Genomic DNA, 17685 nt, shown 5'->3' on the forward strand with positions numbered 1-17685 from the left:
GGGGGGTGGTTAGTCACGCCCATTTCTTGGCTGGCCGCAAACACAGAAACACAGACTTTGCTTTCTGCCTCCAGCACCTTCTGGAGCCCCCTTCCTTTGTGTCCCGATGCACAGGGGGAGGACAGGGACGTGGGCCAGGCCTCCCCTCAAAGTCCCCCAGCTGGTCACGTCGGGGGCTCGGCTGTGCTGGGCCTCTGCTTCCCTGGGCCAAGCTACGCTCCCGCTGGGCCCTGGGGCTTGGGAACAGCTCAGTCAGCTTACCTCCAGGCCCAGCGAGAGCCCTGCCTACTGCCTCTCCTCCCCACGGACCCCCAGACTCAAAAGAACACAGGCCAGTAGAGCCCGGCTGCTGGCGTGGCCCCCCACTCACCCAGGGTGGGGACGCCCTCCTCTGAGCCAAAGCCACTGTCCCTCAGCGCCGTCATGATCCAGTGCAATGCTCTGGACGTCTGGGCCACCTGGAAGGCATATCCCAAACAAGATGTGGTCAGCACCTGCCCCCATACAGCACCCCCACCCCTCCACTGAAGCCACAAGGGCACTGCTGGGAGGCCCATCCTGCTGCAGTGACCCCACCGGCATCCAAGCCCACCCTGCTTCCCTTGGTCACCAGCAGTGCCCACCGGGGAGACACAATGGCCACTGGAACTGGACACATCAGAGGCCAATGAACCATGCTGAAGCCCCAGGAATACAGCTCTGAGCCACAGGAAGGTGGGGCACGATGACCCATGGAAGCTTCCCATGGCTTCTGCTCCTCCCAGAGAAAAGAAACTTCTGGAAGCCAAACATACTCAACTACAGGTGACGGTAGGAGCCATGTGATGAATAGGGACCAGGAGAACACAGCTCAGCAGCAGCTGCACCCATTTTAGAAGGTGTCAAGCAAGGCACGGACCCACAGGGGAGAAGGCAGTCTGGGCAGACCCCACATGCAGCGGTCCCCGGGGCTGGATGACAGTGGCACCCTGCCAGCACAGGGGCCAAGCAGCTTGCCCCCGCCTGACACAGCAAAGCTGAGAAGAGGCAAGACTCCAGTGACAGCATGGGGGGCTCAGGTGCTGTCTGCTGGGAGGCTGTTGTGGGCAACGGGGGCTTTCACAAGAAAACACAGATCCTCTGTGCCCCCAGCAAGAGGGGCACAGAAAGGCAGGGACCCAACCTGAATCCAGCCCACCCCTTCTTATCCTGGATGCTGGAGGCCTCCCTGACTGCCAGCCCCTACATTCGCCTTCATTGCTGTGCGTATTAAACCACACTGTGACAAGGGACATTTATGTCTGTGCCACCCAGACTGGAAACCTCTGAGGGAAAGACAATGCCTGTTCACCTTGACATTCCTCAGGCCAGCCCTGGAATTGGCACAGAGGAGAAGCACAGGAAACATGAATTGATGGATGGATGGATGGATGGATGGGGGGGGGTGGATGGATGATGAATGGAAGGAAGGATGGATGGATGTATGGATGGATGAAAGGGTGGATGGATGGGGGATGGTTGGATGATGGATGGATGGGGATAGAAGGATGGATGGAGGGAGGGAGGGAGGGATGGATGGATGAATGAATAGATGGATGGATGGGTGAATGAACGTTCAGGCACTTGAGCTCAGCTGGCCTGCGAGGCTACTCAGGGCTGCCTGTCTCAGGCCCAAGGCTTGGAGCCCAGTGAGTGTGGCCCAACTGGTGGGGGGACCATCAGTATTCATTGATGGGGGATGAGTGGCAAAGAGGCTGTTCACCTGTTGCCAGCTGCCTGTTGACAATATCCTCTGAGCGGCCTCTTGTAAGGAACAATCGCCCCGCGTGCAGAAGCATCAAGACCTTGACCCCACATCCCAACCATCTGGGGCTGCTCTGAGTCATCCACACGCTGCTTTCAGGTGTTGCCTCTCAGCTCAGTGCTCCACACAGACATGCAGATGCATCTTGCACCCCCTGGGACCCTCCCTCCCTCCTAGCATCCCCAGGCAGCCTGGGAAAGCCGCCGAGGGTGTCTGGAATTCCCACAGCATCTGGATGTGGAGTCCTGCAGAGCGGTCATCTCAGAGGGGACATCTCTGAGAGGGGACAAGAGCGGTTCCCTCAGACCAGCCCCTGGTGTAGACACCTTCCAGTGCAGTGGGGTGGCACTCTGTGGGGAAGCGTTTGGCAGAATTTTCTGGAGGACAAAGAAGGCGCTTCTGGTTGCAACGGTTGTCCCAACATTCCCCAACAACTCCTCAGGGTCGTTTCCCCAGTGTACTCCTTCTCAAAGACTGGTGCCCAGGCCTGTGCGATGCACGACCCAGAAAAGGAAGCCCTGGCCCAGAACCTACCTGTGCCTCCAGGGAGGCCAGCCTCTGCTCCATGGAGCCTGACCGCTTCAGACTTTCCCTTTCCAGCAGGTCCACCACGGTGTTGACCCTGAAAGAGCACACAGCTGAGCCCAGCCAGGCCGGGCTCAGGGGCCCGGATGTGGACGAAATACAGCGCTAGGCTGCAGGGGGAGGTCCCTGCCAGCCCCAGCCCCTGGCCTCTCCTGCTGTAAGTTCAGGCCTCTTCCCCTCAGTCTGAAAGTATTTATAACATATGTCTCTGTGCAGAATGAACACTGCCTCCTGCCCCAAAGGGGAGGATCTTGTAGCGAGTGGATGCCTCCGCTCACACAGCCCTTGTGACACCTGCAGGAGCCTCCCTGGGGGAGAGACGCAGGTGTGCGAGGCGCTCCTCGCCTTGGTTGGCCCGCAGGCTGCTGGGAGGTTCAGAGGTGCTCTAGCAGCACCGGGCGGGGGGAGGGGGCCGTGCCGCTGTTCGGGGAACTTCTGTCTGCTTTCATCTGATTTTGCTACAACGTGGCCGTTTCTCCAGCTTTGGCCTGCCACGTTTACACGGTCCAGACTCCCTGTCTGGCTGTGCCTAGGGCACCCAGTACCGCCTGCAGGGGACGCTTTTCTGTAAGAAACTCAGCCCCCACGTCAGTGATCGGTCAGTGATCTGAGCTCGGCTGGTGACCCACTTTGAATGGTTTTCCAGGGAAAGGGGAGGAAACTATCTCACTGAGGGCCCAGGCGTCTACCCTTCCCTCTCTACGTGTTCCCCAACCTCACAAAAGCCCCGAACCGCTTGCTCCCATGCCCCCAGCCAGCCGTGAGTACGCAGACCCCTATGACTCCGTCACCACGACAAGCTTGTCAGAGACCCCACCTCATCAACAAACCCCCTCCCCGCTCTGTGGGTGGAGAGGGGTCGGCCCAGCTCAGCCCCAGGGCTGCGGGGCCTCGGCACGCCATGCGGCCTCCCTGGGCCTTGGATACCTCCCCCCGACCCAGGGAGGGAAGGCGGCCAGTGCAAGGCAGCATCGTCCCCTGTGTCCCCAGCCAGGACGTGCTCCTGCCTTACACATGTGCTCCCTCCCGTGTGTCCCAGAAACCGTGCCGGCCGACGGCTGCCATCACTGGCTCCGTTCGCAGAGGAGCCCAGAGACTCACAGGTGCACGGCTCTAAGGAGAGGTGCGCTCAGCCGGGCTGTAGGGCACCCACCCTACATGCTCAAGGCCCCAGGGAGCCCCTCTCCATGCACGGCCCAGGGGACTGCACCAGGGGCAGGAGCTGGCATAGCGACAGGGCACATGTCCCCTTCCTCCTCCTGGCCCACGGCCAGGCACCCCCAGACCGCAGGACAAACTCCTCCCCCCATCAGGGCCGAGGAGTGAGGTGGACAGAGGGCAGCAGCAGCGATCTCACACCAGGAAGAAGGGGGGGAGGGAGATACTGGGGGCAGGGGGACAATGCCTCGTGAGCCTGAGCTCCAGGCCCGGCCACCACGGCCCCAAGAAGCTGCAGCAAGGCTGTGTACCCACAAGCTCACTGAGCTCACCCCCCAGGCCAAGTGGGCCTCCCCTGGCCTGCATCCCTCCTTCAGCTCAGGTGACCTTCACCCTCCTCCCCCCCGTGGGGCCCAGTCTTCCAAGGACCCAGAGAGAAGGCCGGGGGTCAGCCGGAGGACACAGGTGTCCCGCCCCAGGGGCCTGGCCCAGGTGGGCTGCAGCCCCAGTGCGACCTGGAGCAGTAGCGGTTTCCCGCCGGCCTCGTACCTATTGCCGATGTCTTGAATCTGCCGCTCGGGCCTCTGCTTGTGCTGGCACTGCTGGTTCTGCAGGTAGTTGTCCTTCAGGTAGGTCTCCCAGGACAAGAGGGCAGATTCCTCGTTCTTCTCCAGCTTGCTCTCTGGGGGGGCAGACAGACGGACCGATCGCTGTGTGCGCGGGAGGAAGGGCAGGGGGAGCCCACCCCACACCCACCCGAGGGGCTGGGGGAAGTCGGAGGCCCGCGGAGCTTCCAGCAGGGTCCCGACTGCACCCGAGAGCGCGGTCCGGGGACGGCGGGGGGCGTGCTCACTGAGCTGCTTGTGCCTCTTGGCAGGAATCTTGAGGACCACCCTCTTGATGACCAGGTGCAGGTGGCTGAGGAGGATGAAAGGGGGCGGCGCGGGGGGCCGGCTGTGGTACTCCTCTATGAGGTCGTGCCGCTGGAACTTCCAGATCTGGTCCGTGTGCTCCTGCACCTGCTGGAACGTGTAGCTGGCAGGAGGCAAGGAGCGCGGGTCACAGGAGGGCCTGCGGGACCCCCGGAATCGCCCGCAGCACCGCCCTGGGCGGGGGCCGGGGGCGGGCGTCCCATGAAAAGCAAACACACAGCACCCAGGAGGGCAGTGCCCAGTGCAGACGGAGACCAGCCTCGGGGCTCTGAGCTTCCCGGGAGCCTTGGTCAGAAGGACGAAGACCTGGATTTCAGACGCTACAAACCTTGTTCGCGGACAAAACAAGGCAGAGGACTGTTGCGGAGAGGACAATGTCCTGGCGTTTGACTAAGTCTAAACCACTTCATCTGTTGAATCTAACACACAGAAGGGACAGGATCTTCAAGGGCGGACGTGGTTCATCTCCACACACTTGTCGTCTAGCCGATAGGCCTTGGCGGACTGCCCAATGCCAGGGGAGCCCCCGACTGGGCGGGAGACAAAGATACCCACCCAGACCAGGAACGCAAGGGATCCCGTGGCTGACCCCCCTCGGCTCCTGTTTGGGCTTTGTACACAGAGGATGAATACAGGTCATCCCATATCGGAAGGGCCGCGTTCTTAGTAAGTGCTGGCCCGCGCTCCTCCGCATCGAGAGGTGACCTCGGCCAGGCCGCCTGGCTCCCACGCCCAGCTCCCCTGTTTGCAAAATGAAAGGTCTGCACAGGGGTCGTCTGGGGGTTTCAGTCGGTGACACGTCTGCCTTCAGCTCAGGTCATGATCTCAGGGTCCTGGGACCGAGTCCTGCATCGGGCTCCCTGCTCAGCAGGGAGTCTGCTTCTCCCTCTCCCTGCTGTTCCCTCTGCTTGTGCTCTCTCTCCCTCAAATAAATACATAAAATCGAAAGAAAGAAAAGAAAGAAAGAAAGAAAGAAAGAAAGAAAGAAAGAGAAAGAAAGAAAGAACGAAAGAAAAGGTCTGCACAGAAAGCTTTTGTCCTCTGGATCTCACTCGTTTCCACACCCTGTGATGTCGTATTTTCTCCACCAGGACAGAAGCCGAGCAAGGCTCGGGTGTTTCCTGAGAGCCCCGGGTGGGAATCTGAGCTACGCCCCGTACGCGGCTGTGCCCCGGGCCCGCAGGAGGCTCGCTTCCCTGTGAGCCCCCAGCCCGCGGGCGGCCTCTGCCCAGCAGGGACCAGGAGACAGGTGGTGCACTGGGCTGAGCGAGGTGCCCCGGAGCACTCCATCCACACGGCGGCCTGAACTCACTTGAACATGGCGATGAGAAGGTTTAGCAGCAGGATGTTGGTGAAGAGCAGGTAAAGGCAGAGCAGGGTGACCGTCAGCCACTCGGGGAAGGCAGGCTCGTGCCGCACGGCGTCGCTCTCAGGGCACTTGGGCTTGTAGGGGTCTGTGCCATTGGGGCTGCACTGCTCCAGGCTGAAATTCACACCTGGGCGGGGGCGGGGGGGCAGGGAACAAAGAAACCACAGAGTCACGAGAGTCCTCGGGCCTGGACGCCCCCACAGCTGGCGGACCTCAGCTGTCAGCTCAGGCCCAGAGAGAGGCGTCCGTCTACACCCAAGTGTCCTCCGTGGGCCGGAAGCCCCTGGAGCCAGACCTATGCTCCAGCCTAACTCAGGCCCCTGCCCAGCACCCAGCCGACCCCTCCAGGGCACATCCTGGACCCTGGGCAGGAGCCAGCCCCAGGACGGGTGACGCAGGCCCCAGCCATGAGAGCCCGGGGCCCTGAGAGAGAATTCAAACTGAGAAAATAAACAACTATCATAATGAGAAGGGAGGCAGGAGGAGGGAACCAGGTGGCACCTGCCACGTGCTGACCTACTCAACACGGGGGTGCAAACCGAAGTGTAGTCCCACATTTGTAGCAAAGTGAAGGGTACAGAAGATAATAAAACATAAATATATGTCCAGCTGGTACATCAAAAAACTCCCAAGGAGGCGTGCCTAGTGGCAGTTAATGGCAGTTAACCCTGGAAATGGGATTACGGACAACGTTATTCTTTATGCTTATTTTGGATTTCACATTTTTTCAACAATGAGCATGCACTATTTGTTAAAAACTGGAAGTCTGACCGTCCACTGCCCTGTACTCATTTTGCCAATCCCCTCCCCCCCACAAGCATGCACTGGTAAGGAGAGGAAAGAGCCCAAATCCGTAACATAACCTTCCACCTTAGCAAACCGAAAGAAAGGAAAGCAAACTGAACCCAACGCAAGCAGAAGGAAGGAAATAGGGAAGATCAGAACGCACATAAATTAACGAGAGAATACAAAACAATGAAGAAAATCAATAAAACCAAAATTTGGTTCTTGGAAAAGATTAAGAAGATTACAATCCTCTTCCTAGACTGATCAAGGGGAAAGTTTCAAATTGCTCAAGTTATAATCAAAAGAGAAAACATTACCAACCTGACAAAAATAAAAAGAACTGTAAGGCTATACTGCAGAACTGTGTGCCAGCAAAGCAGACGGCGTAGAGAAGTGGGCGAACCCCGAGAAAGAGACCAAGTGCCAGAAGTGGCTGACGAAGAAATGGCGAGTACAAGCAGACCTATAACAGGCAAAAAGATTGGAGTAATAGCTTAAGATTTCAAACAAAGAGTAGTTCAGGCCCAGATGGCTTCACTTGTGAATTCTTTTTTTTTTTAAAGATTTTATTTATTTATTCCACAGAGATAGAGACAGCCAGCGAGAGAGGGAACACAAGCAGTGGGGAGTGGGAGAGGAAGAAGCAGGCTCCCAGCAGAGGAGCCTGATGCGGGGCTCGATCCCAGAACGCCGGGATCACGCCCTGAGCCGAAGGCAGGCGCTTAACCGCTGCGCCACCCAGGCGCCCTCACTTGTGAATTCTACTGAATGTTTGAAGAATTAAAACCAATCCTTCACAAACTTTCCCAAAATATGAAGGAGGGAATACTGCTAACTCGTTCTATGAGGCCAGTATCGCCCTGATACCAAAACCAGACAAAGACAAAACTACGACCAACGCCCTTTATGAACATAGAGGCAAAAACCCTCCCCAAAATGCCGGCAAATTGAATCCAGCAACACATGACAAGAATTACACACCGTGGCCGAGTGAGATAGGGCCCAGGAATGCAGAGCCGGCCTTACATCTGGAGATCAGTTAGTATAACGCACCATAGTAGTAGCATGAAGAGCAAAAATCATGTAAACATTTCAACAGGTGCAGGAAAAGTGTCTGACACAATTTTATATGCTTTTACAATAAAAGCACTCAAAAAACCGGGGATAGAAGGGTGCTTCTTCACTCTAATGAAGGACATTTACAAAAATCCCCACAAGTGAATATCGTACTTCATAGTGAAAGAATGAAGGCTTTGCCCTCTAAGATCAGGAACAACATAAAGATGTTTGTTCTGGACTCTTCCATTAAATGTTCTACCAGGAGTTCTAGCTAGGATAATGAAGCAAGAAAAAGAAATAAAGGTATCGGGTGGGAAACGAACAAGTAAAAGCATCTCTGCTTGCGGAGGACGTGATCTTGTATATAGTAAATCCCGAGGAATCCACTAAAAAGCTATGAGAGCTGTAAAGAAGTTCAGCGTGGTTTCAGAGTACGAGATCAACATGCAGATATAGCGTATTTCTATACACTAGCAATAGAAGATCCAAAAATGAAATTAATTATATAATCCTATCTACAGTAACATGAAAAAGAATAAAAATCTTAAGAATAAACTTAAAAGGAGCGTGACTTACACACTGAAAAATATTAAACATTGTTGAAAGAAATTAAAGATCTAGATAAGCAGAGAGCCAACCCATGCTCACAGTCAAAATCTTAGATGCCTTCTTGGAGATGCTGATCCAAAAATTCATGTGGCTCCAAGGGACCCAGAGGCCAAAGCTACCTTGAAAAAGAAGAACAAAGCTGAAGAACTCACATGTCCTGACTGTGAAACTTACTACAAAGTTACAGTCACCAAGACCGTCTGGTGCTGGCACAAGAGCAGAAATACAGATCAACAGAATAGAGTTGAGAGTCTATAGATAAACTCTTTCATTAATGGTCAGTTGATTTTCGACAAGGAGGCCAAGACAATTCAATGGGGAGAAATCGTCTTTTCAACACATGGTGTTGAACAACTGGAAATTTGCAGGCAAAAGAATGGCCCTTACCTCACACTGTATAAAAAATTAGTTTAAGTAGCTCAAAGGCCAAAAGTAAGAATGAAAGCTATTACTTCTGGAATAACAGCACAGACATAAGTCTTCACGACTTTGGGTCAGGCATCGGTTCTGAGAGTCAACGCCAAAACACAAATGATAAAAGCGATTGATAAGGTGGACTTCATCAAAATTAGAAACCTTTGTGCTTCGAAGGACACGATCAAGAAAGTGACAAGATGACCCGCAGAATATATCAGTAAATCATATATATGAGAAGGGACTGGTGTCTATATGTAAAGAATTCTCATAACTCAATAAGAAAGAAAATAATCCACTTGAGAAATGGGCCAATGAGAAGAGTAGACATTTCTTCAGAGAAGACATCCGAACGGCTCTGCAGGCACGTGAAGAGATGTTCCACATCATTCGCCATTAGGGAAATGCAAATCAGAGCCACAATGAAATGCACTTCACACCCACTGGGATGGCTAGAAGCAGAAAGAAAGACAATGGTAATCCAGAGAGAATGTGGAAATTGGAGTCCTCGTGTAAGTTGCTGGTGGGGGCATAAAATACAGGGCAGCTGCCATAGAAAATAGTTTGGATGGTTCTCAAAAAGTTAAACACAGACTTAGCATATAACCCAACAGGTATACATTCCAGTCCCAGATATATATCCAAGAGAGATGAAAACATACACCCGCACAAAAACTTACAAAAAAACTTATAAGTAACTGTTCATAGCAATGTTATTCATAACAGCCAAAAAGTAGAAACAATGCATGTTCACCAACTTATAAATGCATAAAAAAAATGAGGTCTATCCATATGATGGAGTATTATTTGGCAATAAAAGGGAATTAAATACTGATGCAGGCTACAATACAGGTGAGTCTTGAAAATGTTACACTAAGAAAAAACAAGACACAAAGATTATATATTATATTATCCAATTTATATGAAATGTCCAGCAAAGACAAATTGTACAGATGGAAAATACATTAGAGGTTGCCAAAGGCTGGGGGGATGGGGAGTGACTGCTAATGGGTGTCTTTGGTGGGTGATGCAAATGTTCTAAAATTAGATCCTGTAAGTACACTAAAAACCACTAAAGCCCACATTTTATACACGTGAGCTTCACAGTATGTGAATTATATCTCAATGAGGCTGTTGAAAAGAAAAAACTTAGTATACAGAAAGGATTCTCCCCGTCTAGAGGAGGAGGGATAGCCTGGCACGCAGTATGGGGGAGGAGTGTCAGCTGGCGCCCCAGAGCCCCCGGCCACACCCTTGGCCCGCCTGGGATCTCAGCACAGCTTCGAGGTAGAGCTCAGTCTCCCCCCACCCCACTGATGCCAACCCCCCTCAACCAAGCATCGCGTGCACCTGTCTCTCTGCCACGTAGTCACTTGGGGAGCTGCCACCCCCGTCCCCCTGCCTCCATCCTTCTGTGAGCTTTGCAGGCGCCCCTGCTGGAGGTGTCAGCGCCCCGTGTCCTACCGTCAATGTAAGCCGGCATCTGCCCGAAGATGGTGAGGTACGACTGGTAGACGACCCCCCGGAAGATCCAGTCCACCCGGCTCTCGTTGTGGATGAGGATGGCCTGCTTGGCCACCCCGAAAGACACCACCCACACCGCCAACAGGAAGAGGAAAAAGAAGACGTCCTTCATCTGCAGAGACAGGGTGGCCCCAGCTGCAGCCGCGCACCCACACGCGCCCCCTCCCCCCACCCCCGGGTTGTACGCTCTGCAGTAATGTGCAGAGCCGCTGATGCCCAGGGCAGGGACGCAGGGGCCCACAGTCCTGGGCCTGCCCCCATGTCCTAACAGAGCTCTGGGCACCACATGATGCATAGGAGGGGCTGGATGCGACTGTGACCCACGGAGGGGAGTGGCAGGAGCTGTGACAGGGATAAAGAATGAGCTGTGGAGATCAGGGAAGGCTGCCTGGAAGAGGTGACATACAGAAAAGGACCTGAGACAAGCATGCTGGGGTTGGGAGTCTGAGGACAAAGCAGGGACGTGGGAACCTGGCGGTGTGCTCCAGCCCTGGGCACCTCACTTGCAGCCGGTGCAGGACCCGCTCATCCCCTTACCATCCGCTTCACGATGATTATCTTGGGCCCCAGCGTCTTACTGATGGTAAAAATGTGCATCAGCCGGAGGCAGAACATGATGAAGTCCAGAGAGAGGATGACGCGCCCGGAGTACAGCAGCCCGGGGATGAGCCTGCCCGAGGTGGAATCAAGGCCCCTCAGCTCGCTGCTCCCGGAGCCGGCCCCCAGCTGCCCGCCCACCTGCCCAAGGCCCCTCAGCTCGCTGCTCCCGGAGCCGGCCCCCAGCTGCCCGCCCACCTGCCCAAGCCCACATGTGGCTCTGGAGGCCTCTGGACCCCAAAGTACTAAAAATGGGGTATGAGCTCACGGGCCAGAGCTCCAAGGAGGTGTGTTCTCCAGAAACATCCGGAAGCCCAGCCTTGGGCAGGGTGGGGAGGCCATGCAGACCTCTTGGGAAACAGCGTGGCTGGTCCTTCTTGCTTCGTGGAGAAAGGGACGATGGCGGGGATGCACGTGGCCCCGGTGGGCAGCGGAGTGGCCCGGGGGGGCACTGGGCTGCAGATACGCAGCCACCTGAGGGGCACCTCCTCCATTGCTCCTCCAACAGTCCCAGGGTGGGTTCTGCCCACCAGACAGACAGCAAACATGTCCGGGGGCCTGAGCCCGCGGGGCTGCGGCCGCAAACGGGGAGGCCCAGAGGGGGCCACTCACCTGCAGGTCAGTCCCGCTATGAAGAGCAAGATGGCACCGATGTCCAGTTTATTCCAGAAGTCGCTGAAGTACAGGAACGCCACCTTCGTGAGCCCAAACTCGTCGGGGTCGTAGAAGAGCTGAGCAAAGACACGGCTCGTTAGGGGCCTGGCTGGCGTCACCATCGTCACCAGAGCAAAAGGGCACTTGCTCCTTCCCAGACAGCGAGGCTTGCCGGGGAGGTGACGGATGTCCTCCATCCCTGGGCCCCCGGGTCGAGGAGGAGTGGGAGAGGAGCCTCAGGCAGAGATGTTGCTGGGCCGCCCTGAGCCCGCCGTCCGATCGACCACAGCCCTGCTCAACCCGCAGATGCGTGTGTGTTCTTGGGGCAGTCTGTCCTCTGTCAGGAGCCCACCAGCTCCCACCAGACACCAGGACCCCGAGAAGGGTGGGACCATGGCAGCCCTGGACCCTGGCAGCCAGGCGGGTTGGGCAGACGGCCCCATGGGTCCCTTCTGGAGAGGGTCAGACTCAGGGAGGAGGACACATGTGACCTCCATTCTGGGGCTGCCACCTTTGAGGCTGGGGCTTGCCTCTGGGAGGGGGTCTGGCTTCAGGAGGCTGTGCAGCCAGAGGAAAGCCGGGGAGAGGGCAGCGGGATAGCACTGCCCTGCACCTGCTTCCCGCACCTGCCCCTGCACCTGCCTCCCAGGAGCTCTGATGCCACCCCAGGCCCTGGCAGTGGTGTCTGGGTGCTTGGTGAGCCCACTGTGAGCCCACCCATGAAAGTGACCCGGCTGCGGGTCCCAGGGCCAGGCGCTCCCAGGTGGCGGCAGGGACCAGAGGACAGTCCACGTGGGTTGGGGATGTGGGGAAGTGGGAAGGGGGCGGGTGGGCGCACCTGCCGCAGCTCCTCACACACCAGGGAGAAGAGCCAGACGTAGATGAGGTACTCGCACCACGAGGGCGTGGGCCGGAAGTCCACCATGAGCACATAGGCGAAGAGGCACAGGAACACAAAGTAGGACAGGACGTTGAGGTGGAAGATGACCACGGGCGCGTTGAAGAAGGCGCGGACCCGAAGCAGGCCCCTCCTGGCCTGCAGCTTCCTCTCCCTACAGGGCAGATGCCGGGGTGGGGGGGGATGGCGGGGCTGTGAGGGACCTGAGAGCCCGAAGGACCTCTGCCTCCCCAAGGGGTGGGGCCAAAGTGCTCATGTGTTCACATCACATGGCGGAGACAGAAGCGCTGGGACACAGCCTGGGTCCATGCAGCCCACTGGCCCTGCATACGCAGCCACGTACAGGACTCCACCAGACGGCTCCACGTAAGGGAGGACCCTGAAAGAGCCCTTTGGCTCTGGTTTCGCTAGGACTGAAACGAAATGCATGGCTATAGTGGGTGCCCAGGGCAGGGCAGGTGTGCGGTGTCAGGTGGGTGACGGCACAGGGCAGGTGCTGAGCCCATGATGGGTGCTTTGTCACAGCAGGTGCTCAGCACACAGTGGGTGCTTCACACAGGTGGGGACCCTCCCTCTGCTTCCTGCCCGCACGCCTGTCTACCACTGTAGGACCCGGTGGCAGCCATCGGGACAGGCATGACCTGCCCCCTGAAAGCACATCGGGAAGGAGGGTGTGAGGCCCAGGCCCCTGCCCACAGCCCAGTGGCCAGGCTGGTACCTGAAGGAGATGAGGTTGGTGTAGAGCAGCGGGAAGGCCAGCATGCACAGGATCACCCGCCAGAGCCCGTTGTCCACGCACAGCTGACCCCACCACACCTTGGTGAGAAAGGCCTGTGGACAGAGGAGGCAGCTCCAGAATAGTGGGCACCCGGGCCCCCCCGAGGGTGAACGACGTGCCCGCTCCGTGCGAAGTGCCAGCATGCTCCCTAGCACAGTGCTCTGAGCCCCCGGCCACGCCACGTGGTGGGCAGTGCAGGACAGACACCGTCATCTGCCGGCTGAGGAAGAGGCTCCCGGTGGGCAGGGCCGGGCCAGCCTCTCCCAGAGGTGTGAGCTGGGGCCACCCGGAGGACTGCAGGCTCCCAGGCAGGAACACCCCTGTGGGGGTGAGCTTCACAACCCACCACCCACTCTCTCTTAGCGTCAGTTTCCTGACCTGCAAAATGGGAGGGGAGCACACGACCATGGGCCAGGCCCTGTCCCTGGGTCCCCGGGGGCCACAGCACAGTGACCTGTGTGCCTGTACGTGAGTGGGAGGCTGTGTCCGCGCCTGCAGCCCCATGGGGAGCTCTTCCTGGAAGCGAGTCTCAGAAGGTCACCTGGATGCCTCCGTGAGACACGAACTTCATGTCCTTGGCCTCCAGGGCCAGCTGCAGGCAAGTGGTCTTCCCCCAGGCCTCCGACACACGGGTCAGCAGTTTCTGAGCTCTCTCCTCGTCCTTCCGATAGCACTCGGTGAACACCCCTGGCAGAAGGAAGATCCATGTCCGACCCGGGGACAGCGTCAGGGCGTGGTTCCTCCAGATGCCACGGTCCGGGCAGGACCAGGGACGAGGACTCTGGGGCCATGTGGGAGGGGCTGAGCCGCGGTCAGAGGCCACCGCCTGTGAACTCACCAACGGCTCTGTGCTCATACTCGTCAGCGAGCGCCAGCATCTCCTCCAAGCTGTCCGTGTCCTCCTCCTCCTTGGACAGCTCCTTCAGGATCTTGCTGCAGGCCAAGGCTGCCACAATGCAGTCCTGGCTCTGGGCACCAGGGAAGCCACCATGAGGACCTGGACGGTCCAGCCCAGGAAACCCAGACACACTGCCCGGGGCTGATGAGAGCAGAGGCCTCACAGCAGCACGAGCCGCTGGTGACTACTAGTCACACCCCTGTCTGTATAAACCACTTGGGTTGCCCCAGATCAGTAGGTGAGCCTGAGCTGGTGGCCCAGTCTCCCGCACTGGCCAGTGGGAGGGGTCTGCTTGCCCACCCAGAGCACGGCCCTGATGGCATGAGTCCCGGCACTGCTGGGCCTCTGGTCAACCCCAGGCATGGGGCTAAAGGGCAGAAATCGGACCGGGTCCACACAGTCCCCCTCAGGCTCTGGGCAACCTGCCTCATTGGTTCTGCCAGTCCCAGGCATGGGGATACTGAGAAAATCTCAAGGGAGGCTCTCAAAGCACAGCCCAGAGGCACTGTCTGGCCCAGGACAAGGGGCTGGTGGCAGAACCTGGAAATCTTTGGTCCTCCCGTGCACCGAGCCCCACAGAGCACACCTGAGGCCCCAGTCAGGCCCAGCTCTGCCCCTGACCCACCGTGAGCCTTGGGAGAGGACCAGCCTCCCAGAACCACGGAGAGGGCAGAAGCCCCAGTGCCTCTGCAGGTCCCACTGGGGAGGGGGCCGACTCCACAAAAGCAATTTGGAAATGCCAGTGCTGAGATGTAAAGGGTCTCTCTGAGAAAAAAAGACACTTTAATTTCTTTTAAGAAGAGAATCTGCTTGAAGTAAAGGAGAACCACGTGTGGGGGACTTGGGCCTGGCATGTCCTCCATCATGACCACGAAGCTGCCCACAGCCTAGTGACGAGGGAGCTGAGGGCTGTTGTCCCCGAACAGCCCACCAAGCGGCTCGGGGCGGGCACGTGCGGGGCTGGCTCCCATCGCAGTAACAGACTGTCTCTGTAGAGACCTAATGGTCGGTGGAAGGAGATGCAGCCCCTCCAGGGGTGCCACCTGCCTGCAGAGTCTCCACCCAGCAGGCCGGCCACGCCACAGGTGCCGACCCACCGGAACCCACCATGTGGGCCACGGAGGGTGGCTGCCCCCGCGGGGCCTGCATGCTGAGCCTCTGCCCAGACAGCACACTTCCCTAAAATGCTTTCCTTGCCTGAGCCAGGCTGTCTGTTCTCCAACACTGGGCACCCTGGGTCCCTTCTGGGGTCATGAACGCCTGCCGCCCTCCCTCCAAAGCCACATGCTCCTCTCCTCGCTGTTGGCATAGGGTTTTCTGGCTGGAGCCCTGTCACCGGTCCACACACAGCCATGCGTCTTGAGAAACAGGTCTAGTTACCTGCGCCCAGATGATTTCTGCCAGCTCCCGACGGTTCTGGATGATGGCCCAAATGAGAAGATCACGGACCGGGTCCATGGTGAAGCCCACATGTCCTGATGAACGCTTGTAGAGGGACCGGAGACTCACTCCCTGCATCTGGTGAGCAATGGACATTCAGAACCTCTCCTAGGTCCCCACTAGCATCAGTATCCCCGGCGGGCCTGTTGAGGGTGCAGGTCCTGAGCCCAGCCCCACACCTTCCCAGAACCACTGTCCCTGGAGGGTGAGCCCTGCAACCTGCATTTCCAGCAACACCTTAGACCGATCTCATGCACGCTGGAGTTGTAAAACCATCACTCTGGAGACATGTGGAAACATTCATAAAGTGGAATACCCAGCTAACTCCGTTACCAACGATTGTAGCCTCTTGTTTACACACCAGGCACCTCAAGTTTCCTTAGTCTCGTCTGATGGCATCAAAGCCCTTTTGTGAGGCCAACTTCTGGCACAGAGTGTGTTGCAGATGCGTGGCTGTGAGCTCCTCGAGGGAATCTACCCCGCGTCTCCCGCAGAGAAGTCCGACACGAAAGGGCCGGACAGACAAGGATTACACGTGTGCAGGAGGGCACCTCCCCCAGACACACTCGGTTTACACAGTGACACGGGAATCCAGTTTCCTGCCCATCGATCAGAAAACACCGACTCAGACAGTCTGGAAGCAATTTCCAGAAGTGAGAACACATTCCCCACAGCACATGCAAAATTCCACTTTCTGTAAGTGACTTTAGAAATTTCCTGAAGGCTTGACTTTATATTAAAAGAAATTAGTTGATAAACTAAATAAATTACAGACGTGGTTAACTGTGAGCTTCCACTCTGGCCCTTCTCAAAGGGTCTCGTCCACACGCCGGAATCGAGAAGAGCAGAATCGTGAACACACAACCCCAAGCCACAACCACACCTTCCTCAGCGGTCAGACACGGCTCACCTGGGACAATGGATGAATTTGAAAACCTGAAGAAGTGGAAAATTTTCTACCAGAAATAAAAACCAAATCTGATCGTAGAACACATAGAAAACCTAAACTGAGAAATTATCAGAAAAGAAACTGAGAAAGTTCTCAGAGCTACTACCCAAAAAGGCCCTGAGCCCTGAGGGGCTCACAGAAGGGCCTGCCGAGCTCGTAAGAACAGTGAATTCCAGCCACATAGACTGTTCCAGAGCAAAGAAAGAAGGAAGGTTTCCCAGTGGTTTCCGCAAGGATAACATAAAGCTGATCCTAGACCCCGACAAAGAGAGCTTCCCAAATAAAACCACAATCAAAGGCTCGAATATTCCAGGGCAAAAACTGTGAAAACATTGGCAACGTTATCCAGCATCATACTAAACACATGTCACACTGCGATCAAGTTGAGATCAAAACAGCAATAAAAATGTTTTGCTATCGGGAAATCTATTAAAATAATTCAGCAAAGTCATAGGGGAAAGAAGAACAACAGTTCAAATTCTCAAAAGGCAGCTGACGAACTCAGCACTTGGGCTTCGTTTGTAAAAGCTTCAAGAACCAGGCAGGCGGATACTCGCTAACACGATGCAAAAGCTGGCCTCACACTTTGCGCTGAGATGCTGCGGGAGTCCCATAAAATATGGGCAGAGACTAGAAAATGACTTCTCCCCTGCTTCAGTGCACGTGCTGGGCACCCTCACAGTGGTGCCGTGGAATCCTGCTGACCTGACTACATGCTGGCCAGGACTGGGGTACAAGGCACGAGGGGGACCATTTTCCCTGCATAACCTTTTGTACTGAGATTTTTAGGAAGGGAAAAGGATGGACTGAAACATGTCCCCAGAATTTGCATGTCGAAGCCCCAGCTCCCGAGTGACTGTATTTGGAGAGAGGGTGTCTCAGGAGGTGATTTGGGTCGTAGGTTGTGGCCCTGATCTGCTAGGACCGGTGTTTGCCCCCTGTAACTCTCGACGTGCCCACCGAACAAAGACCACATGTGGACGTGGCAAGAAGGCGGCCGTCCTCCAGCCAAGAAGAGAGGCCCCACTAGAAAAAACCCCACTGACGCCCCGACCGCGGACTTCAGCCTCCAGACTGTGAGAGACTAAACGTCTGTTGTTTAAGCCGCACGGTCTATGTATTTTGTGATGATAGGGAGCATATTTCTTTTCCAGTAAAAATAAAGGATCATTTCTTTAAACAGAAGCGCTAGGACCTAGCAGCGGCCCAGCACCCAGGCCAGGCGCGGGGGGGGGGGGGGGGGGGGGGGGGG

The 17685-nt window shown here is 56.4% G+C and overlaps 1 protein-coding gene across 2 annotated transcripts in view; it reads right to left on the reverse strand.

Moving 5' to 3' along the window:
- TRPM2 (transient receptor potential cation channel subfamily M member 2) overlaps positions 1–17685 on the reverse strand; it is a 55162-nt gene that overhangs the window by 9616 nt on the left and 27861 nt on the right. Inside the window, exons 7-20 of one of the 2 annotated variants that reach the window (XM_040621824.1) lie at positions 15425–15562; positions 13985–14114; positions 13688–13833; positions 13087–13199; positions 12309–12522; positions 11429–11547; positions 10757–10889; positions 10160–10331; positions 9136–9147; positions 5771–5954; positions 4380–4561; positions 4076–4208; positions 2318–2405; positions 371–458 (exon numbers count right to left, since the gene is read on the reverse strand). In XM_040621824.1, coding sequence (XP_040477758.1) covers positions 371–458; positions 2318–2405; positions 4076–4208; positions 4380–4561; positions 5771–5954; positions 9136–9147; positions 10160–10331; positions 10757–10889; positions 11429–11547; positions 12309–12522; positions 13087–13199; positions 13688–13833; positions 13985–14114; positions 15425–15562 — 1852 coding nt within the window. The remainder of the gene's footprint in view (positions 1–370; positions 459–2317; positions 2406–4075; positions 4209–4379; positions 4562–5770; positions 5955–9135; positions 9148–10159; positions 10332–10756; positions 10890–11428; positions 11548–12308; positions 12523–13086; positions 13200–13687; positions 13834–13984; positions 14115–15424; positions 15563–17685) is intronic. The other variant, XM_040621825.1, reaches the window with a different exon arrangement.

Source organism: Ursus maritimus, unplaced genomic scaffold (genome assembly GCF_017311325.1).
Source record: "Ursus maritimus isolate PB19 unplaced genomic scaffold, ASM1731132v1 scaffold_4, whole genome shotgun sequence".
NCBI lineage: Eukaryota > Metazoa > Chordata > Mammalia > Carnivora > Ursidae > Ursus > Ursus maritimus.